Source organism: Thamnophis sirtalis, unplaced genomic scaffold (assembly GCF_051295495.1).
Source record: "Thamnophis sirtalis isolate CommonGarterSnake01/CBP01778 unplaced genomic scaffold, rThaSir2_p1.2 scaffold_4, whole genome shotgun sequence".
NCBI classification, from domain to species: Eukaryota; Metazoa; Chordata; class Lepidosauria; order Squamata; family Natricidae; genus Thamnophis; species Thamnophis sirtalis.
The window spans coordinates 66,635,333-66,659,502 of NW_028261384.1; the positions used below are offsets into that span (position 1 = coordinate 66,635,333).

At 40.4% G+C, this 24,170-nt stretch overlaps 1 protein-coding gene across 4 annotated transcripts in view; it reads right to left on the minus strand.

The window, feature by feature from the left end:
• The window catches only part of DPY19L1 (dpy-19 like C-mannosyltransferase 1), a 140,926-nt gene that overhangs the window by 29,151 nt on the left and 87,605 nt on the right, over positions 1 to 24,170 (minus strand). For 3 of the 4 annotated variants that reach the window (XM_087713070.1, XM_087713068.1, XM_087713071.1), the window contains 3 exons: positions 11,037 to 11,108; positions 9,459 to 9,499; positions 8,206 to 8,233 (listed from right to left, as the gene is read on the minus strand). In XM_087713070.1, the coding sequence (XP_087569196.1) occupies positions 8,206 to 8,233; positions 9,459 to 9,499; positions 11,037 to 11,108 (141 nt within the window). The remainder of the gene's footprint in view (positions 1 to 8,205; positions 8,234 to 9,458; positions 9,500 to 11,036; positions 11,109 to 24,170) is intronic. The other variant, XM_087713069.1, reaches the window with a different exon arrangement.

Consider the following 24,170-nt stretch of genomic DNA (forward strand, 5'->3'; position numbering starts at 1 on the left):
GGCTGGGCGCGATTCAGTGGATGCAATAAGAGCGGCAAAATGTGCACATTTCGCCGCCCGTATTGCCACGAGATAGGTCCTGATAAAGGCTCTCATCAGTGCTCGGTCTGACTCGGAGTTACTGGCCCTCCAGCAGCGCTCTAGGCGTCTCTTTTGGCGCTTCATCTCGCGGAGTTCCTCGGTGAACCAAGGAGTCTCCTGGATCCACTACCTCGGAGAGGCCGTAAAGGCGCAATCTGGTTTAGGGCCCTCGCCGCTGCTGTATTCCAAGCAGCGACTAAGGACTCCACTGGATTGTGGACGAGAGCGTCAGGTATTTCTCCAAGCGCCCATAGGGTCCCATAGGGTCCATCAGGCGTCTGGGGCGGAACCACTTAGTCGGTTCCTCCTCCCTACAGTGGGAGATTGGCCTCCGAAAGTCAAGCCTCAGTAGGAAGTGATCAGACCATGACAAGGGCAAGATCTTAATGCCCCTCAAATCTAGATCACGTCTCCACTGCTCCGCGCGACCTAGATTCTAGATATGCTTATGGAATTTTGCATACGTTTGGGAAAATCTGGATGGAAAGGGGATTAATAACTAGTAAAGGTAAAGAAGTAAAACAAGTGGCTCTTATTAAAGCTGTATTAAAGGCAGCTGAATATCCAAAGCGGCTGGCTATAACACATATTGAGGTTCACAAGAAGGGAAATTCGAAGCAAATTATAGCAAATAAATTAGCTGATGAAACTGCAAAAGAGGCAGCATAGCTAGAGGATTAATGATTTTGATTCCTACTCTAACTAGAGGATTAATGATTTTGATTACTACTTTAGAATGTGACGTGCAACCTAATTTTAATGACGATGAGGAGAAACAAATGGTTGAAAAGGGGGCAGAGAAAATGAATGGAAAATGGATTACAATAAATGGGTTACAAATAGTAAATAAGCCAATTATGAGAAATATAATAGAAAGAGAGCATGAGGGAACTCATTAAGGAACACGAGCTTTAATTGATTTGGTACAATGGAAATACATTTGCAAAGAAATGTATACTATAGTAATACAAGTAGTAAGAAAATGTATACATTGTGTACGAATAAATAAGAAGATTATGAGGCTACATGTAGCGGGGGGAAAAGATTTGGCTGTATGGCCTTTTCAGCAAAACCAGGTGGATTATACTGAAATGCCAGCAGTAGGTACTTTGAAATATTTATTAGTGATCGTAGACCACCTGATTGGATAGGTAGAAGCTTTTTCATGTGCAAGGACAAATGCTCAAATGACTGTTAAAATCATATTGGACCAGATAATATCTAGTTATGGGTTGGTGGAAACTATTGATAGTGATACAGGTACACATTTTATGGCACATATAGTGAAGAAGGTAATGGGGCAATTAGGAATTGATGGGCAATATCATTTGGCACATTGCCCAACTTCCTCTGGGAAGGCTGAAAGAATGAACCAAACCCTGAAAAATATATTTTAAAAAATTAATGTTAGAATTCCATTTACCTTGGACTAAATATTTGCATTTAGCTCTTTACGTATGAGAACCAGTCCAAGGAAAGATGTGGGAATATCACCGTATGAAATGATGTTTGAATTGCTTTATACTAGAAATGTGGGAATGCCAAGAATAGAAGATGTTTTTCTTAGAAATATGTACAAGGACTGTCCCAGTTTTTTTCTCATTTAAGGTCCAAGGGATTATTGGCACAAATAGTCTGCTTCATTTCCAAGTCTATGATTACAGAAGTGGTGACTGGGTCCTGATCAAATCTCTGAAGGAGAAGAAGTTGCAACCAGTGTGGGAAGGCCCGTACCAAGTACTGTTAACAACTAAGTCAGCTGTGTGAACCAAGGAAAGAGGCTGGGTGCATTACTCCAGAGCGAAGGGATGGGTGGACTCACTTTACGGATGGACAGTGTCACCAGATACATTCAACCCACTTAAGCTGACTTTTCGAAGACAAGTATCGGATTAGCTTAATAAATTAGCAATAGCAATAGCAATAGCAGTTAGATTTATATACCGCTTCATAGGGCTTTCAGCCCTTTCTAAGCGGTTTACAGAGTCAGCATATTGCCCCCAACAACAATCCGGGTCCTCATTTTACCCACCTCGGAAGGATGGAAGGCTGAGTCAACCCTGAGCTGGTGAGATTTGAACAGCTGAGCTGCAGAACTGCAGTCAGCTGAAGTAGCCTGCAGTGCTGCATTTAACCACTGTGCCACCTCGGCTCTTATTGATGGAACATTGGTAGTGGGAACTGTTTATTTGGCTGGGGGTAATAAACTTCTACATTGTGCTTTTGCTTTTGTTAAGGAAAGAATTAATAGAGTGTTTGAAATCTATGTTATATCATCCAGTGAATGTAAGCCTTGAACTAGTTGAAGACCTGGACATTTAAGGGTAAGCTTTTTGTTTTATACATACCCTGAATAGGAGGCCTAGTTCATTTGAACAATGAAATTCACAGTGATGATAGTGATTGCCTTGCTGGATGCCTTGCAAATAGGGATGGAACCTGTTGTGGTATTGCCCAGTTATCCTATAACGTGGCATCAACTGTGTTTCCATACCGAATTTGAACAGGGATATTCGCAAATGTAGACACTGTTATCACTAGTTGAATCTACAGCTGATGCTGCCATCTGTATCAAATCAAACTTTGAGGAAGGTGTACCTTTAGGTAAATACCCAAAGTGTAACTGTACCTATGAAATAGTTACACAACCTAGAGAATTATCACATAGAATGGAAATCTTATATGAACAATGCACTGACATGTATGGAAATTACACCCTGTCATATAGGAAGTTTAGAATTATCGAAGAAGCATTACTTTTACCTTATGTTGAAATAAAAGCTCCTTCGAAGCTTATGTTTTTCTGGGACTGACTAGGTTGCCCTATGTGTGGAATGGTAGATGTGCAGTAGGATATGTTAACGTTCCACCACATATAAGACAAAAAAGACGAGTGGACCACCAAGACCTGGACCTATAAGCAAGCTAGTGATCCAAACAAAAAGGAGGGAAATGTTTTTCTGGATGTAATGTAGCTAGCTTTGAATAGTTCATCTTTTTGTGTGAAAGGAGAGACAACAGTCTCTGATATCATATCTACATGTTTTGTAGGAGTGCCTGTCCCTGGAAAGTTTTCATTTGATATAGCAAAAAATCACCATTGAACCTAATAATTATAATCTTTCCCAAGTAATTACTCTTTTTGGAAGTCCACATAAGCCCAATAAATGGACTAATCAGAAAAAAATAGTGATAGAATTAAAAACAGTATTGTCTGCTTATGATTGTGTATATTACAAACACCTAGAAAATAAACAGGAAAAGGTAATATACGTATCAGTGTCTACTCATCATGCATTTACTTGTTCTGAGGTGGAAGAAGTAGATGGTATAGGACCAGTATTATATTTACCCATAAGATGGTTTTTGTTTTGTGGCTTACATGTTTATGCATATGTACCTTCTAATGCAATAGGAGGCCCTTGTACTTTGGATGTTTAACTATCTTTATGGCAGTAGCACGTTTTAAGGATATTAACCAGCAGAGTTTTACTATGAGATGATGAATCAAATTCTCTATCATAGTAACAGAGTGCCATGAAAGGTAGTTCCCAAGGGTTGTACGCACGATGCTACTAAGGATGCAGGACATGACCCAGTAGATGGAACACATGTACACATACATGACAATGAGCATGGTCATGAACATGTTGAGCCACCGTAAAAGAGAAAGAATCACATGTAGTTACATATATTGGTGTGAATCTTATAAGATGGACTATAACATCGATGGATATTAAAAAGAATGCAGAAATAAATGTGTATAGAGGGAAGAGATCTACATTGAGTGATGCATATGATGCTGGATGTAATGATGAGGTTGTAATATTGGATAAGGTGCAGGGTGGGGTCTTGGGGATAATTCCCTGGATTGCTACTCAGTATAAACATAGGCAGCTTGGGCATCTTGCTTGTGCTTTAGCTAAAAGCATAAATGAAACCTCAACTGCAATAGCTGCTTTAGCTGATGAAATGGGAGAGATTATAAAATCTCTTTTATAAAATTGAGTGGCTATTGATTACATTTTATTACATATAGACCATTTTAGTGTATTTGTATTAGCTAACTATTATTAAAGCACTTTTATTATTTAGCTTAGCATTTTTATTTAGCTAGAGGCAGCACTTTCAAAGGTCACTATGACTTTTGTAACACTTAGCAAAACTATTAGGGCCTTTCCAGCTGGGGAAGCTAAGCTAAGGGGAACTTGGATGAACTAGAGCAGTGGTCCCCAACCTTTTTATCGCCGCGGACCAGTCAGCCTGTGATAATTTTACCGTGGCCCGCTGAGCGCGCACAGGGGTGGGGGTGGGGTGTAAAAAAACTCCCAGCCCGGAGTACCCCTTTAAGTAATCCATATTTCAGTAAACTGATCTACCGTCAGGCTGTTGCTTGTAAACTGGACTAACTATTTCTAGTTAATTTCTAACTATTTGAATGGAAGATTATATGCTTATAGTTTCTATTCTTTTGTTAACACACAACCACATTTTTATTCTTCTACAGACACCATTTTTAATTACCAGGATAGTACACCAATGACAGCACCATGATCAGAAAATGTTAGATGTTGCATTATTTTCAATATGTATTTGTAAATATATGCCAAATAGATTGCAATCGCTTTCTGGACTTCCTTTAAATTTGCAGGTAAATGCTGCAATAGATATATAGCTCCCATCAGATTGATGATCACCCAAAAATGTTATTCGTTGAATTCACTGTGAATCCTTTCTTAGTAAGTGCATTCAAGCCAGCCTACTACTAGCTGGTAGCCTCTCTGTCCATTCACCAAATTATCTGGGACAGGGGTGTCAGAGTGACATCGAAAATGTCAAGGTAATAGCCATGACTATGAAATTAAAAGCCTATTTATTCTTTTATTTGCATCACATAAAAACCAAGATGGTTCCCATCTTGAATTTTTCTAAATACATCCTACATACAACCATGATGCAGGAGTTTTCATTCAGCAAGAAAAAGGAACCGGTGACTTGAGCCAAGTCAACATCTGGAAATCTTATCCCAGTCATATCCAACCTAGCTTATTTTTTGAGATCACCTCAAGGCGAGCTGGAGCGGGACGCGCTGCGCCACGAGTTGGAGAGCTTGGAGAGGCTGAGCGCGCAACTTGGAGAGCTGCGTCTCCGCCGCCTGGAGCCCGAGCTGGCCCGGCGGCGGCAGCAGCTGGAGGGGCTGTGGGCCGACTGCGCCGCTCTGGAGGCGCTGCTGGAGCAGCTCCTGGCCGAGCACGAAGGGCTGCAGGAAGCGTGCAAGCAGCGGCCAGCCGCGCTGCTGTCTGCCCCGCGCGTCCTCCGGGCCGGGCGCTCCGAGAAGCGGCAGCTGGCCTCCGACTACGCGCTGGTGGTGAGCTGGAGCGGCGCGCAGAGCCTGGAGCGATACGAGGCCGAGTTGCGGGCGATGCAGGAGCTGGAAGGGGGCCGCCTGGGCCAAGAGGACCTGCGCAAGCTGCGCGCGCAGAACCAGGAGAGCCGCCGGCGCCTCGAGGAGCTGTGGCGCTGCTGCCGGGAGCTTTGCGCGCTGGGCGAGCGGCTGGAAGAGGAGCGGCTGGCGCAGCAGGAGAGCCACGGCGCCCAGCTGCAGGGATCATGGCCCCCGGCCGCTGCGCGGCCCGGTGCCAGGTACTCCGCGGCCCGGCACCGGTCCGCGGACCGGGGGTTGGGGACCACTGAACTAGAGGATGTTGGCGTCAGATTCGTTCTCAAGAGGCTGATATAGGTTGATTGTCTTGTTATGTCATGTAACGGGAACTGAAATTATGAGGACTTTCTGTTAAGTGAATGTTTTTAGGAAATAACAGGTGGAATAATAGTCAAGTACAATTATATAAACGTATTATGAAACGCATTTATGTAACCAATGACACCCATAAATAATGTATTTAAACCCTGTGTTTAGCCTTAATGATCATTCTTTCTCTTCCTGATTGAGAATCCTTTTGCTCAAGAGCCAAATAAATGCTTTTTGTTGCTCACAGTCTCCTTGACCATTTCTTTAATATATAGAATATATATATTTCTGACAAGAACCCATGCAGTCAAGGTGAGTCAAAGAACTTTCCCTTGGAACTCTCCAAAACAGCTGAAAGATGGCAAATGGCTTCTGGAGTTGAAAGTCCAAAGCTATCTGCATGCCAAAAGCGGGGGGAGGGGGGGCTGCAATCTGTTCGAGGTTGAAGCCCCCATTTTGAAATTCACTTTTAAAACAGAAAGTAAGTTGTGCATTTCTCTTCTTAATCACCTTCAAATATTAATCTTTTAAAAGTCAAGTTAAAAGAGGCTCTCTTTAGTCACAGCTTGCTAAGCCTTTTTGAAGACTCATGCCATTTTAGATATTTCTTTTTGTCTTAAATAACAAGGAAGAAGGTTGATAAAGCAAGTAAAAAAAGGAAGTGTGGTGGAGGGAAAAAAGCTGATATAGAAATATGAAGATTAAAGGCTGTGGTTTTAACTTATTATTGTAGTAACTTGTAGCTTAATCTTCTTTGCTATGGGTGGCTAAAATTTTCTGATGCTGATTAAAAGAGGAAGATGGTGGAGCAAAGTATTAGAGATATATTTGAAAGGTCTCTAAATAAAATTTCTCAATGTGTGGACCAGCTGTGCTTCAATAATAATAATAAAAATCCACTCAAATTACTTCTGAGATGTAAACATATAGAGAATGTTACTAAATTACCAAGGCAACTTCACAGATAGCTGAAAATGCAGAGTTCATTGCATTTTTGGAAGAACCTGATACTAACTTCCACTATTATGGTTTATATATAAACCTCTCAACATAACTGAAAAAAGATCATTGAGAAAAAAAGACAAATTTGGGACTTTTTCTTTAAGGCTATTAACAAGGTTGAGGATTTTGTAATAAAAAGTAAGGCTTATAACTCCTTGATAAATCTTCCAGAGAAGAAAAAGATTTTACTCCTTGAAGATAAGCGAATGTGTGTGTGTATACATATCAGAGGTAGTATTCAGCAGGTTCTGACCAGTTCTGGAGAACTGGTAGCGGAAATTTTGAGTAGTTCGGAGAACCAGTAACCTCTGGCTGGCCCATCTATTCGGTGCCCCATCTATTCTCTGCCTCCCAAGTCCCAGCTGATCAGGAGGAAATGGGGATTTTAAAGTAACCTTCCCCTGGAGTGGGAGGGAATGGAGATTTTACAGTATCCTTCCCCTGCCACGCCCACCAAGCCACTCCCACAGAACCAGTAGTAAAAATTTTGAATCCCACTACTGATACATATATATTAGAAAGTTTTGATTTAAAAAAGTTTGGCACTTTAAAAAAAGGGTGAAAAAAGAGGGGAGGTTTCTTCCTCACATCAAAGAATTTGAAAGAATACCTTGAATCTTGTTAATAAAAATGGTGACAGTTCACAAAGATTATTAGGTGCAAATAGAAATACATACTATTTCCATAACAAGGAAGATAAAAGCAGGAATGGTTAAATTAATTATTTTATTCAAGGAGGAAAATATATTCTCATTTGGATATCACTTCTGGATTTGTGCTTGTGATGAAAAAAATAAAACTTTGACTTTGGTTTTGTTGATCAGAAAGATTTGTCGTTACAGAAATAGTTATATATTTATGTGTAAAAGCAAAAACTTGAGCTTGGAATGTTTTATCTTGTACTATGCTAAGAAGAATCAGAAGTGAATGCCTTTCCCCCCCTTCCTCCCCTTTTTTCTTTTTCTCTTGTTGTCAAACAGTTGTATCTCACACCCTCTTTTCCCCACTCTGTTTAATTTCCTATTTTTATTTTTTTTCTTTGTATTTTATATAATAAAACAAATACAATTTGTAGAAAAGAGCAGCAACAATATTAATGACAAAAATATGTCAAGGATACTAAGCGCTACAGAAACAATACATTGTTAATACCATAATATGCCTCAAAGTAGCAATTTAGCATTATAAAAACTGCTCTGCAAACAACTGGATTACCTTACGTTTGCTTCTTATTCCTTTAATTTGACATTAACTTTTTAAAAATGCATAAAAAGCCATTTTATTTTAAATAAATATTTTTGAAACAAGACAATGCTAGGCAGAATACATCTAAATGGTATACTGGAAGAAAAGAGAGAATATATCCTTACCTCACCCTGGTTAAAATAATACTCCTGTCTGGAATAAAAGAAACAACCTTAATCAATTTGTCTATAAAATAATTAACAAAACCCTAAATTATATGTTACCTTAAACATTTTAGTTACATCAGCCTCACAGACACTTACAATTATCAGATGATATCCTATGCTTTCAGTTACAGTTTGCAGATTATCATTTGGTGATAAATATAAAAATGAACTTGATCTATAGGTATTGTCCTGTGAGATCTTCCCCTCTGTAGTACATTAGGTTGCAAAGTTGAAATTTTTAGGTACCTTTTTTTAACACAACCTTTTTATATTGGCTGTTCCTAGATGTTAACTATTACAATGTCGATCATTTAAGGATTTTAAAAACTTATGCAATTTAATTCTTGATTTTAATATTAATACAGCGTTTTAATTATATTAATTTTCTGGGCTACTTTAGGTCTGTTAATGAGAAGGGCCAGAGAAAGGAAGCTCAGACCACAAAGATCCGAGTTTTGTTTGTGCAGCCCATTGCAGGCCTTCCCCTCCCATCCATGCACAGGAGGAAATTCCTGCTCTGGGCCAGAGAAAAGAAGATTGGATCCCAAAGACGCAAGTTTCCTTTTTCTGATCCAATGCAGTAGTTACCTTTCTCTCTGTGTGCTAGCTTTTTAAAGCCTTCAGAAACATTGTGTTATATAATCTTTGTGAACAGTAAAGAGACGGGAAACAGAATTGTTTAGTTTTCTCGTTGGAGTCTCTCTTTCAATACTCATTAAGTGACTGGTTGCACATCAAGGACTACCTGTACTTAATATATGATAGGGTAGATGAATTTATACGGTAGATTATTAGTAAAAATGCTTTAACTTTATATGACATAATACTAAGCATGGTACTTATATTTCATTTAACAGTTGCCTTTCATAAATATCTGAATATAGAACTTTCCCCATTGATCTATTAACAACAAACTTTCAAGCCTACTGTAATACGGAATATCCAAACTAGTTTTCAGAATTGGGAACTTCAATCCTGCATGATATTTTTGTGTTGTGAAGGATGCTCCTATAAGCACAGAGCCAAGAAAGGAAGTAAATTTTACTGTGTACAAGATATGTAATATTAGAAAAAGAAACCAGCCATGTGATTAATATCTAGAGAAAATGACAAACTGATATTAAAGGTACAGGAATCCTTTATATCTTTAAAGATACAAAACATTACTAATGGTATTTCTCTAATTGGATCTTTAATAAAAATATATTTACCTTTCAGAGGATTTCTTTTTAAGCATAATGTATTGAAATGCCTATGAAACATTGATTAAAAAGTAAACAAGTTAATGCTTTTTTCTCTAAGGATATGTATGAATTACATTGGAAGAGATACCTACTGCTAATCCTTTTTGTGGTCATGCATTACATTACTTTAGATCAGGGGTAGTCAACCTTTTTACCTACCGCCCACTTTAGTATTTCTGTTAGTAGTAAAATTTTCTAACTGCCCACTGGTTCCACAATAATGATGATTTATAAAGTAGGGAAGTAACTTTACTTTATAAAATTTATAAAGCAGAGTTACAGCAAACCCCTACCGCCCACCATGAAAGCTTGAATGCCCACTAGTGGGCGGTAGGGACCAGGTTGACTACCACTGCTTTAGATCATGGCTGTCAAAGTCCCAGCCCATGGACCGGATGTGTCAGTCACTGGCCACACCGACACCCAGTTTAGCCAAGGGAGGGGGGAAGTCCTGGTACGTTATGTGACATTGCCATGATGACGTGAGTTTGACACTCCTGCTTTAGACAATAACTTGGTTATATATACCTGAATGAGCAAGACTTTGTTCTGTCACATTATTGCAAAAAGGCTAAATAAATCTACTAGGTACAACTGAAAAGTGAGCGGAAGGAAAATGTGTGGAACTATTTTTCTTCCTTTCCCCTTCTCCGTTGATACATTCCTTTATATCATCTGAAAAGTTTATCTACGGCATCAGTCAAAAAGTCTAAAATGTTACTTCCTTAATTATAGTAGGAACTGGGGTGGGATGGAGAGAAAATCATCTAAAATTAATAAAAGTATTTTGCACATAATAGCTAATTTCAAATAATTCCTCCATTTCACACATTTCTTAACCCTCTGCACAAACAGTCCTCATTTAGCAACTGCCTTGGATAGTGACCATTTGCAAATATAACAGTAATAAACAGTAATAAAAATATTTTTCCAACCAATATGTGCATTTACTACAAAAATACTTTCAATGTGAAGTTAATTAAAGTTTGGTCAATTTCAGGTAGCAACTGCCAACTAAAGGTTTCAATCAACTAATTAATGCCACAGAGCTGAGCTTCTTAACTTGCAATTAGTACTTTTTAGGGAAGTGCTGCACTGAAGAGAAACAGTTCAGGAAGAGATAGCTGAGAAAAGGCAAAAAAAAAGTGTGGGGGGGAGCAGATCAAAGGATGTGTGGGAGAATTTTATCTGAATGAGATGGCAGCAATCAGCAATCTTCGCAGTTTCTCACTTTCTCTGATAAACGGTGCGCCTAGTGACTATTTCACTGAAACAAATTGCAATCAATAAATGAGACAGGAAAAGACTCATTCTGATGTTTTTTGCCTAAGATTTTATACTATTCAATACATTCAAACCTGTACTGTTCATCTGCATTTATGAATAACAAGTTGGTAACACATTCAAACTCTAAATTGCTTTATTGTGGATGGTAGGATCCCTGGGATTGTTCCCCCAATTTGGGTAGCTAAAAATTGGACCTTGTATTTGATTTGTAATGTGACACAACATGCTAAAGGTAAAAGAAAAAAAATGGTGACATACCTTTTTAATACTTACTAAAAAAACAATAAGGACTACTGGAAGCAGGAGCGTCTTCATATATCTAACTGGAGTCTGAAATTAAAGTAACTTTTATGTAGAGATATTTGATGATAAAAATGTAAAAAAAATATCATTTTTAGGAAGTAGTCACACAATTACCCCTCATAAGTTAGTATTTGATTTTGTCACCTCTATGCATTTCCTTTCTACTTAAAACATCTGCCTCAGCTAGGCTAACATGCAAATTTATTTTGTAAAATTTATATTTTTGCATTAGGAAAATCATTCTTGAAAGACATCATAAAACCAGTGATGGGATGCAGTCGGTTCACACCAGTTCAACTGAACTGGTAGCGAAGTTTTTGCACAGTTCAGCAAACTTGCTGATCCCACCACTGCCTGGTCCCGCCCCTCACTCCTCCTCTCCCAGCCACTCCTTGCTTGGTCTGAGAAGATAAGTGCAATAGCAGGGGAAGGAGACATGATCTGGTCTTGCTGGGTTCGGCCGAAGAACCACCTTGAAGGGTTGCCTCGGGGGAGAGGGGGGAAGGCAAGATTCGACTGGTTTAGGTTTAGGTTTATTAGATTTATATGCCGCCCTTCTCCCAAGGACTCAGGGCGCCGTACAACATTAAAAGCAATAGCAATAGCAATAGCAATAGCAGTAGACTTATATACCGCTTCATAGGCCTTTCAGGCCTCTCTAAGCGGTTTACAGAGAGTCAGCATATTGCCCCCAACAATCTGGGTCCTCATTTTACCCACCTCGGAAGGATGGAAGGCTGAGTCAACCCTGAGCCGGTGAGATTTGAACCGCTGACCTGCTGATCTAGCAGTAGCCTGCAGTGCTGCTTTTTAACCACTGCGCCACCTTGGAAACACACTATACAAAAGTTTAAAAAAAAAGAAAAAAAACTGCTTTTGGGCCTAGCTCTCAGCTTCAGCAGGGCCTCTGGGCAGGAGGCCAGAGAGAAAGCACTTGGTCCAAGCGCACAGTCCTCCATGATGGAGTCCTTCCTGGGGAGCAAAGTCTTGGACAGGGGCGTGGAGTCACTAGAGGCAAGGGAGGCGGGGCCTCACCAGTCTCCTCAGAGAAAGGAAAGGATTTTAAATAATTTTCTTAAAATAATTAAAGCCAGGGTAGTTGCTACCAGATTTCAAGTCACAATGACTTGGTGTCTGCTCTCAGTATTAACTAGGAGGAGGCCAGAGAACTAGGGGCCTCTTATGCATAAGGAATTTTTCGCCTTTTAAGAGTTAAGCAAGGGTTAACAAGCAAAGAATTCCTTATGCAAATGAGGCACATATTCTCTCGCCTCCTATAGAGGGCATTTTTAGAGGCTTTTTAGAGTTCTCTGGGAGCAACTAGCTCAGTCTGACAGAGCTCTGGCTTTTCAAGAGGGGAGGGCAGGGCAGGACAGGGAGAAGCAGAGTTGAAATCGTCTCTGAAACAGCTGGAAAAGGTGCGTGTGGGGAGGGGGGAAGGAATTCAAAAAGTTTGATCGGAAGGCAGCAGGGGAAGGTGGGGGTATGGCAGAGGAGCTGCTTTCAAGCCTTTGGAAAATATATCCAATCCAACTTCTGTGTTTGTGTTTGTTTGAGAGTGAGTGAGTGAGAGAGGGATTGAAGTTCTCTGTGTGCGTGTGTCTGTTTGAGAGAGGGGGGAGGGAGGGAGGGAGGGAGAGAGGGAGGAAGGAGGGGGAGGGAGAAGAAAAAGAATGGGAAAACTTATTTTGCAAGGGGGAAAAATGCTGTCGCTTTAAATTGGAACTGAGCATGCCTGGCTGTGGAATTCTGGGAGTTGAAGTCTACAAGTCTAAAAAGTGCCTCACCAGGGCTAAAGCTGACCACACGTCACTGGTCTTGGATGACCAGATCAGTTTAGGTCGGTCGGTCGGTCTCAAGGGGCTCTAGAGTTTCCACATACTTCCACTGGGCAAAGCGTTGTGCCCTTCAGATCACAACATGGCCAGCGCCCAGTGGCAGCACTCGTGGGCTGGCGGTAGATGTCCTGGGGCTGCAGGCGCACAACAGATTTGGCCCCAGCATGGTGCTCTCCCGAGAGCTGCTTGCTCACCTACCTGGCTGGCCCAGAAGCAGCACGTTGTCCAGTTGTGGGCTGGATGTGGGACCTGAGATGGAGGGGGGAACGAGTGGGTGGCAGCTGCCCAAAGGCCCTGCAAAAGCCATGAGATGTGTCCAAAAGGCAGCTGAGCCTCGCTGTATCCCTCCACATGGCGGTGTGTGCCCTTTGGCTGAGCCCTGCAGACCCAGAATGGATCTCCCCCCCGTGGCACGTCAAAACCGCGCTAGACAAAAGAGCGCCGACAAATACGCGTCGACAAGTACGCGTCGTCATTAGCGCGCCCACATTACCGCGTCGATATCAGCGCGACGACGGCAGCGCGAAAAGTGAATGGTTTGAATTAATGTTTGTGTATTGCTTTTGAGTTTCGGCAGCGCAAAAAGTGAATGCTTTGAATTAACGTTTGTGTATTGCTTTTGAGTTTGTTTTAAGCGCGCGAAAAAATGAATGCTTTGAATTAACGTTTGTTTTAACTGCAGTATTTTTTTAAATGTTTTAAATGTAAAATGCAGCAGCGCGAAAAGTGAATGCTTTGAATTAACGTTTGTTTTAACCGCAGTATTTTTTAAATGTTTTAAATGTAAAATGCAGCTTTTGAATGTTTTGAAACAGTGAAATGTAAATAAAAGTTTATTTTGTTGCAGCAAATCTATTAGTTTTGTTGACTAGTTTTATTATTTATTTATTTATTTATTTATTTATTTATTATTATTAAGTTTATTATGTCACTAAATAAGTGAGGTTTAGGGGTTTTGTTTAGGACTAGTTTTATTATTATTTATTATTTATTTATTTATTATTATTTATTATTAAGTTTATTATGTCACTAAATAAGTTAGGTTTAGGGGTTTAGGGTTAGGTTTAGGATTAGGTTTAGGATTAGGTTTAGGATTAGGTTTAGGGGTTTAGGGTTAGGTTTAGGATTAGGTTTAGGATTAGGTTTAGGGGTTTAGGGGTTTAGGGGTTTAGGGGTTTAGGGTTAGGTTTAGGATTAGATTTAGGATTAGGTTTAGGATTAGGTTTAGGGGTTTAGGGTTAGGTTTAGGATTAGGTTTAGGGGTTTAGGGTTAGGTTTAGGATTAGGTGTAGGATTAGGTTTAGGGTTAGGTTTAGGGTTAGGTTTAGGGGTTTAGGGTTAGGTTTAGGTTTAGGATTAGGTTTAGGATTAAGTGTAGGATTAGGTGTAGGATTAGGGAATAAAGATATCAATTACAGACAGTAAAATGTAGTACTAAAAGTTTATTTTGTTGCATCAAATGGAATAAAGATATCGATTACAGAATAAATAAATCAGTTTATTATGTCAGGAAATAAGATAAACAGTCAGCAAGTCAGCAGTAGAAGCATATTATGTCAGTAAATATACAGAATAAATAAATCAGTTTATTATGTCAGTAAATAAGATAAACAGTCAGCAAGTCAGCAGTAGAAGCAAAGGTTTGACAGTTGCAAAGTTCCACGCGATGGTTTGCCATTTGACAGCTTTGACAGTTGCAATGTGCACGTGATGGTTTGACATTTGACAGCTTTGACATTTGCAACGTGCACCCGAAGGTTTGACAGCGCCCGATGGTTTGAATCCTTTGACAGCTTTGCAACGCGTGCACGATTATTTGACAGTTGACAGCTTTGACAGCTGCAACATTTGCGCCTGCGTGATAAAGCGGCGCTAGCGTCCCATTTTGCTTAAAAACACTATGGAAAGGCGTGGATTTGCCCTACGCCCTTATGTGTCCGCGCGAACGTCTATTTCGCTTCAGCGATTCCGACGGCGCGGATTAGACCTTCGAGCTTATGTCTCCGCGACGAAGGTCTTTGCGATATTGTGGTGGAACCTCTCCCCCCACCCCGGCCATCGGCCTCACCTATGTGGGCAGCCGCAGTGAGTAGAGCAGCATAAATGGTGTGGGAGGGAGACCTGCTCAGGCCCATCACACTCAGAGGTCAGGGCATTGGCCACAGTTGCTTGCAGAAGTTTGTGCTGGAACTGTGCATGAGAGGGAGTTTCCTCTGAGGGTCAGCAGGAATGTTCCCCTTCATTGTTCTTCATCTGAATAGGTTACTCCTCCTGTCCCCTCGTCTAGAACCATTGCATTGCAAACCATCCAAGGATTATACAGTAGCCCCCTCCTCTGGCGGTTCCTACGGTTGCCATCAGTGATGGGTGTAACTTCTTGTGCACACTGAGAAAAGAGGCATGTCGAGCCCCAGGCTGAGGCAATTTATTCCTGAGTTTGCCAGAATGCCATTGCCTCTGACAAACCTGTTATATACCAAATCCTATGTACCACGGCCAGAACAGCCATTGACGTGGACAACGAAATGTCAAAAGACATTCAAGGAGCTAAAGACACTCTTTACTCGTGAGCCTGTCTTGAAACACCCCGACCCAGAACAGGCCTTTGTGGTACAGGCAGATGTCAGCGATGTTGCTGTGGGGCCGTCTTGTTACAAGCCAATCAGCAGGGTAGACTGCAGCCGTGTGCTTATACATCCAGGGAAAAGGCCTGTGCCAGCGTCGTGTACTTCTAACATGTTGGCATCTTCTGGAAGGCACTAGAAAACAATTCAAAGTGTGGACAGACCACAACAATTTGGAAGCTCTGCAGGCCCCATGAAGGTTATCACCCCAGCAGGTTCACTGAACACAGTACTTCCAACACTTTTGATTTTAATTTGAAATACGTTCCGGCTGGGAAGAACTTTTTAGCCAATGCATTGTCTCGCATTCCTCAGTACAATAGTAATCGTGATGAGGTTGTGCAGGCAACCCATTCCTCCCACTCAGCCAGTGTGAAGAGTGACAAATACTTCCTCTATCAATCCTCTGCACAAGGAGCTGCGAAAATGGCAGATTCCTGATTAGCTGAAAATAGAGCCATTCTAACCCATAGAGATGAGATGGCATGGAAGGGGGACAAATTTTATGTGTCTGCAGCTTTGAGGTCTAATGTATTACACCGTTGTCATGATGTTAAACCAGCTGGCCACTTCGGCTTCCTTAAGACATTACATCTAGCGTGGCGACAATTCTGGTGGCCTAAAATGAGAACAACAATCGACTACGTTAAAACCTGTCACCTTTGCTACCAAGGAACAAGAATTAAAGAAGCAACAAGCTCAGACAACGGCTCAAGAAGCCATAAATACTAGCTCAGAAGCGGTGGAGGAGCCAAGCCGAAAACCAAATTACAGGATTTCCAGGTGGCTCTTAAAAAGCTTTAGGGAGCTAAAGATGATAATTAAATTCTTAACCTGGAATGTCAATGGCTTAAACTCACCACAGAAAAGGAAAAAAAATAAACCATTATTTGAAACAATTCAAGAATGATTTAATTTGCCTGCAAGAAACACATATTAGAACAAATGACCAGAAATATTTGATGAATGCAAGACTTGGACAACATTTTGTAGCCTCCGCCTCAGAGAAGAAAAATGGTATAGTTGTATACCTAAGAAAGGATATGAAGGCTGAACTAATTGAAGCAGACTCTCAAGGAAGATATATTGCAATAGAATTATTATTAGAAGGGAAAAAGATACTCTTAATGGGAGTATATGCCCCTAATCAACAACAAGAAAAAATTTACAAGATGCTCCATACCAAGTTAATACAATGGGATTATAGATCCTGCATACTAATGGGTGACTGGAATGGAGTTTTGGATACCAAGAAAGATAAGAAGGGTCTTTTGCAAAATATCCAAACATGAGCGAAATTACCCAAGTCTTTCTTCGATATGATGGATGATTTGGAGCTAAGAGATATCTGGCGAGAAAGAAATGTTAAAGAACAGGACTTTACATACTTTTCTGATAGACATCAATCTTTTTCTAGGATTGACTTTATACTAACTACAAATGATTTGCTTTCTAAGGTAAAGAAGACGAAGATATGTTCCAAAGCCTTAAAAGATCATAACCCGTTTTGGATGGAATTGGAATATGGGAAGGAATCTAGAAGGTGTTAGAGGTTAAATGAAAAATTATTTAGATATGTCAATGAATGTAAAAAATTGCTGAGAGAATATTTTGTTTTTAATATGAACAAGGGTACATCTATGGAAATGGTTTGGGATGCAAGCAAAGCGTATATGAGAAGAGTCCTAATAAATCTAAATAAGTTAGATAGATGTAGACAGGGGGAAAAAAGAAAGGAACTAGGGGAAGAGATTAAGAAGAAAGAGCAGGAGTTAATATCCAACCCAGGGGACAAGAAGATAAAAGAGGCAATTACCCTATTACGAGCACAATTTAATATGCTGATGTCAGATCAGGTGGCTACTTACTTGTTATATGCTGAACATAATACTTTTTGCAATGCAAATAAACCAGGCAGATGGTTAGCATATATGATGAGGAAGAAACAAAAAATCTTGTACTATACAAAAAATATATTATAAAGGTAAAGAAGTTTATCAACAGGATATGATCCAAAAGGCCTTCTTAAAATTTTACACAGGATTGTACACGGGTGATAAAACACAAGACTTAGATATAGATAGATACCTGGACAAAGAAAAAATACCTATAGTTAAAGATGAGCAAAGGGAGAGATTGAACCAACCAATAACTTCGGGGGAAATCCTCCAGGTAATTAAACAGTTAAAGGCTGGGAAAGCACCAGGCACAGATGACTTGACAGCGGTTTACTATAAAAATTTACAATTAGAAATGGTAGAACCTCTTAAGGAATTATTTAACAGAATCTAAATGGAAGGAAAGGTACCTCCATCTTGGACACCAGCTTTTATATCTTTGATTCCCAAAGAAGATCAAGATCTTAGTCAGCCAAAAAATTATAGGCCTATATCATTACTCAACACAGATTAAAATTTTTTTGCCAAAATACTAGCTAACAGGTTGATGTTAACTACACATGATCAAACTGGTTTTATACAAGGGAAACAAATGAGAAGTAATGTAAGACAAATTGTTAATATATTGGAGTATCTGGGAAAGAATAAACAAGTCCCCGCAGTGCTTATATTTCTGGATGCAGAGAAAGCATTTGATTTGAGTGAATTTGCAATTTTTAATGAAAACAATGCAAAAGATGCAAATTGGAGTATTTTCTACAATCAATCAATGCAATATATCAGGAACAAACAGCACAAATTATAGTTAATCGAGAAAGGTACAAGACAGGGTTGCCCCCTATCGCCATTATTGTTTATTATAACCTTGGAGTTATTGCTGAATAAAATACGGGGGTCAGATGATTTACAGGGAATTAAGATTAGGCATCACAAATATAGATTACGAGCATTTGCAGATGACTTGTTTGTAACTTTAACCCAACCAGGGAAATCTACTAAGGTCTTAATGAATATGATTAATCAATATGGTCAAGTATCTGGGTTTAAAATAAATCTAGGGAAAACAAAGATGTTAGTTAAAAATATGAACACTAATCAAAGGGAAGAATTAGAAAGAATAACAGGATGTGAGATAGTTAAAAAGGTTAAATATTTAGGAGTTTATAAATGGGAAACTATATAAGTATAATTATGAACCATTATGGCATAGAATACAGGTAGAGATGAAAAATTGGGAAAAACTACAATTGTCTCTGTTGAGAAGGATAGCAGCAGTGAAAATGAATGATTTGCCTAAGTTTTTATTTCTTTTTCAAATCATACCAATACTTAAAAAAGATGCAAACTTGCTTGAATGGCAGAAGGGTATTAATAAATTCATTTGGGCAGGGAAGAAACCGAGAATAAAACTTAAAATAATGCAAGACGTACATGAGAGAGGAGGCTTGAAAATGCCAAATTTAAAACTATATTACGAAGCAGTAGTTTTATCAATAATTAGTGATTGGATTAATTCAATAGAGGATAGATTACTGAATATCAAAGGGCATGTTTTGGTATACGGTTGGCATGCTTCTTTGATATACGACAAGAAGGTGGATAAGACGTTCAAAAGTCATATTTTAAGGAATGCTTTATTGCGTGTCTGGAAAAAATATCAACATAAATTAAATGACAAGATACCTATGTGGGCAATTCCCAGACATGCAATAGAGAATATAAGCATAGCACAAAAACAGGATGTAACCACAAAGAGAGAGCTTTTTACTATAAAAAGAGGTGTATTACAGCTAAAACCTTTGAATGTACTAAAAGAGGAAAAGGTAATCCAAACATGGTTTCAGTATGGACAGTTACAGGCCAGATGGAAAAAAGATCAGAAAATTGGTATTACGCAAAATGAGGACAATCTACTAAAACAAATTAGGGATCAAAGTCAAATGCATATAAAAAGGTTATATAATGTATTAATAGAAATGGATTCTGAAACAGAATTAGTTAAAGACTGTATGATAAAGTGGGCACAAAATTTTGAAGAACCAATAATGCTGGATACATGGGAAAAGATATGGGTAAGAAATGTAAAATTTACGCAAGCCCAAAATCTGAGGGAGAATTTCTACAAGATGTTTTATAGATGGCATTTAGATCCCAAAAAATTGGCTTGTATGTATCTGAATCTACAACATAAATGCTGGAGATGTGATTGTGCTGATGCTACGTATTACCATATATGGTGGACTTGCAAAAAGGTCAAAGCATTTTGGATAAAAATATGGTGGATTATGCAAAATATTTTTAAAAAGAGGATAAAGTTTACCCCTCAGTTATTTTTGTTAGGTATAATTACTGATTGTACTGTTATAGAAACTAATTTGATTCTGAACCTAACAACAGCAGCAAGACTGTTGGTGGCGCAATACTGGAAGAAGGAAGATTTGCCTACTATTCAAGAATGGACATTAAAAGTAACAAACTTAGCAGAGATGGCTAAAATATCAGCATATCTCAAGGATCACTCAGACAAGAAATATAAGCTGGAGTGGAGAAGATGGATTGATTATATTCAAAATAAATATGGGACTAAGAAACTCCAGATAGCTTATGATTGAAGAAGCAAGGAATGATATAATTTGTTTAGAGTTAGCACAACAAAAGGGGAGTTAAAGTACAAGTGAAGGATGATGCTAAAGTCTAGTTTACTTTAGAATAATTGTTAAAGATTTATACCCTGTATTTGCTCTGGGAGGTTGGGAGGGAGGTGGGGGAGGGTAGGTAAATATTTGTAAAAGCTTTTTAAATTTTTAATTAAAAAAAAAACCTGTCACCTTTGTGCAGTCATTAAAAGGAGGCCCGCAAAATCCCTTGGGCTGTTATAACCAGTGTCTGATCCCATCTGTCTGTGGGAAGAAATCGCTATGGATTTTATCATGGAGTTACCCAGTAGCAACAGACATACAGTGATATGGACAGTGATAGACTTGTTTTCAAAAGAAGCTCATTTCATCCCAAACAAGAGTATACCGTTGGCACGGAAATTGGCAAGGATGTTTCTCCAACACATTTTTATCATTTGCACAAAGTGCCATGTTGAATTATTTCAGACAGGGGGTGCAGACTTGAAGCGGCTGTAAGGGACTGACTCTCGGCAGGAGACAGTTGCCAGAGGTGTTGATGGGTAATGATGTCACATTAGTGCCCCCCACACACACTAGCGCTGCGCTGAGCAGCCAGACAGGCTGTTTGAACTGACTAAAGAGCAATCAGCTGCGAGAGGGAGCAAGACCGGATGGTGGCTACTGGAAACTTATGAGAAGCGCTGGAAAGTAGAGACTCCCAATGCTGGCTTTAATTGGTTCTCCTAACTAGTTGTGTGCTAAGGTCTTGTCTGTAGCACAAATAAAACTCAGAGGTTTACTCTCAAATACAGGTTCCTGAGCATTTTTGTTATTTCTGCACAGGCTGGCCTAGACCAGCTGTAAACAATCCATTTCTGGGAGCTTCTTTGCTCGAGGCCATGCAATTTGCGCCATGCTTCCAGTGAAAACCAGTCACGAGCACAGTTGCTCCTGTTAGCAAACTTGCATGGATGGAGACATGAAACAAGAGATTGTAGTGGGCTGTCTGCCAGGGCCCCAGTGAAGAGCTGTCCCCAAGCGCTCATACCCCTGTACTGCACCGGACTGGGTTGCAATTAAAGACTTTTTAGGAATGGGGTGAGGTCAACAGTAGACAGTCTAAGGTTAAAGTTTTGGGGGTTTGGGGAGGAAACCACAGTGTCAGGTAGTGCATTCCAGGCATTGACAACTCTTTACTAAAGTTGTATTTCTGCAAATCATAAGTTTGTATCTATTGTGTGCTATTGTGGTTGAAGCTGAAGCATTCGTTGACAGGTCGGATTGAAGACAGTGAAGTCCAAAATTGTCTAAGCCCAAAATTTCAAGTCGGGTGGTATAAGGTCTTCTGTTGCGAGCAGAGGACTGGAGGACTATTCTTGTGAAATATCTCTGGATTTGTTGGATTGTATTAATGTCTGATATGCAGTGTGGGTTCCAGACAGATGAGCTGTATTCAAGAATTGGTCTTGTATGTTTTGTATGACCTAGTTTGCAGTTCAATATTACCAGAGAAGAAGCTATACAAGATTAGGTTAACAACTCTTAATGCATTTTTGGCCATGCTGTTACAGTGAGCTCTGGCACATTTGATATGAGTACTCCAAGGTCCTTGACAGAGTGGTATACGAGGTCATATCCACCCAGCTTGTATTTTGTGTTCTGATTTTTTTTACCAATGTGTAAGACAGAGCATTTGTTGGTTTAAATTTGAACTTGCCAATTGTTTGACCATTCTGACACATAGTGCCTTTTTGTAGGGTAGCAGCATTGTCAGTGGTGTTGAATAGTTTTACATAATCAGCGAAGCGAACACAGTTGCTTATAATATGATTGCAAAGGTAACTTAACTATAGAGAGTGTGGGTCCTAAAACGCTACCTTGTGGGACACCACTGTTAACAGGTGCAGGATTTGATGTGACTACTTGTTGCCTGTTTGATAGGAACACATCTATTCACTTATGTAGGGAACTGGAGATGATATAAGATTTTAGTTTTAGAAGTAGTTTGTTATGTACCACTGAATCAAAGGTTTCACAGACGTCTATATAAATTGCATCTATTGCTTTACCCTGGTCGAGTTGTGCAGTGTTTTTGCAGTGTAAGTGTTGCAGATTGCAAGACAATTTTTTTCTGAAGCCAAACTGCTTGTTAGAGTAGATTGTTTGTCTCTAAGTAGAGGGTAATGGATTGGTTTATGATTGATTCCATAACTTTGCAGTCATGCAACATGAGATTGGTTTGTAATTTTCAACTAGGCTCAGATCACCTTTTTTGAAGATAGGGATGACCGTGGCTAGTGACCGTAAGTTAGGCAAGGAGCTGGTTCTGAAGGATATTTCACAGATTATGCTAAGAGGTTCTGCTATGGTGGTTGAGAGCTTTTTAAAGAAGTAGGCACTTAATCCATCAGGGTCAATAGATACAGATGGTTTTAGGTTGCGTAATGCCTTTTCAACGGCATCTTCTGTAAAATCGACATGTAGTAGATCATTGTAATTGGTTGTGGTATGATTGGGAAATGTGGGGCATGAAGTTAGTTACGTTGCCAATTTTGTTTTTCCGTGTTTTTTTTTACTGAAGCTTCCTTATTATTATTGGTAATTTGTTTTTCCTGGTTTTGGTAGTTATTAATAGTATGTATAATTTGACTTTGTCCTGCAGTAGCCGCTCTGCGTTTTCCTTTCCATCCTAGACTCCTGCAGTACTCTTCATAAACAGCATGTCAGCCTCTGTTTTGCTGCTTGCTTTCGGCTGCCATTGAAACGGGGAGGGAGGGCAAGGTATTTGGGTTGGGAAGTATTCAGTGCAGGAATGACTGTTAAAAGGGAGTTGTTCTCACCATTTACTGCGCATGCTGCAGATAGAGGATTTGCCACCAAGGCCAACTGTCCGGCATACCAACCTGATGATACTTTTTGAAGATGTCTCCCATATGACCTGTGGGGTGTATGGATTGGACTATGGGATGGGGTTACCAAGGGGAGGGGGATTGGGTCACATATTGATATCTATGATTACACGTGCTTTTGCCTCAGATTTTGCTTTGCCTAGCTGCTATCTACTCATGACCAGTAAAAGTACTCTTAATTCTGCAAAATGGAGTTGAGTGGTTTCTTTCTTGGTTACTGAGGGAGGCCGTCATGAACTCAGTTTTGCGCTCATCCCAGAGCTAACACCTTCCAAGGGGAGTGCAACAAAACCCCAAACCCCTGAAGAATGTCCCACCAAGGCAGCGACCAGGCTGAAGACATGGGAGCGGCTGCGTCCTCATGCCCTTTGGAAACGGAGCGAATGGCCGGACTGCACTTGGAAGAACGATCTGTTTGCCCCAGATGAACGTTGGGAATGGGACAGAAGTATGACCCTGAGGAAACTCCGTCTGGAGTTACCAAGAGGAGACAGAGATGACCAGCAGCTGCTTGGCAGGAGGCGGATGAGAACCTTATGATATCCCAGGCTATGAAGCTCTTTGAAGAGGCTTGGGAGAGGCGACGCTTCTGTGAGAGTGGTCCTGAAAGAGAAGCAGATCTTCCAGAAACAGAGGAGAGGTCTGCAGAGGGCCTGTTCTGCCCGAGAAGAGCCGGGGAGGGGGGGGGGGCGGAACTGATCAGGATGATCGTTCCAGAGGGCTGGAGCTACAACAGAGAAGGCTCTCCCCCGGGGAGTCGCCAGCCGACATTGGCTGGCAGATGGGATCCAGAGAAGGCCTAACCTGTGTGATCTAATCGGTCTATGGGAGGTAATCGGCAGGAGGCGGTCTCTCAGGTACCCAGGTCCGATGCCATGAAGAGCTTTATAGGTAACAACCAGCGCCTTGAAGCGGATCCGGAGACTAATGGGTAACCAATGCAGCTCGCGGAGGATAGATGTGTACCTGGGTGCACCCACGATCGCTCGCGTGGCTGCGTTCTGGACCAGCTGGAGTCTTCGAACACTCTTCAAGGGCAGCCCCATGTAGAGCGCGTTACAGTAATCAAGTCTTGAGGTCACGAGGGCGTGAGTGACTGTCTGAAGAGCCTCCCGATCCAGGTAGGGTCGCAATTGGTGCACCAGGCGAACCTGGGCAAAGGTCCCCCTGGCCACAGATGACAAATGGTGTTCTAAGGTCAG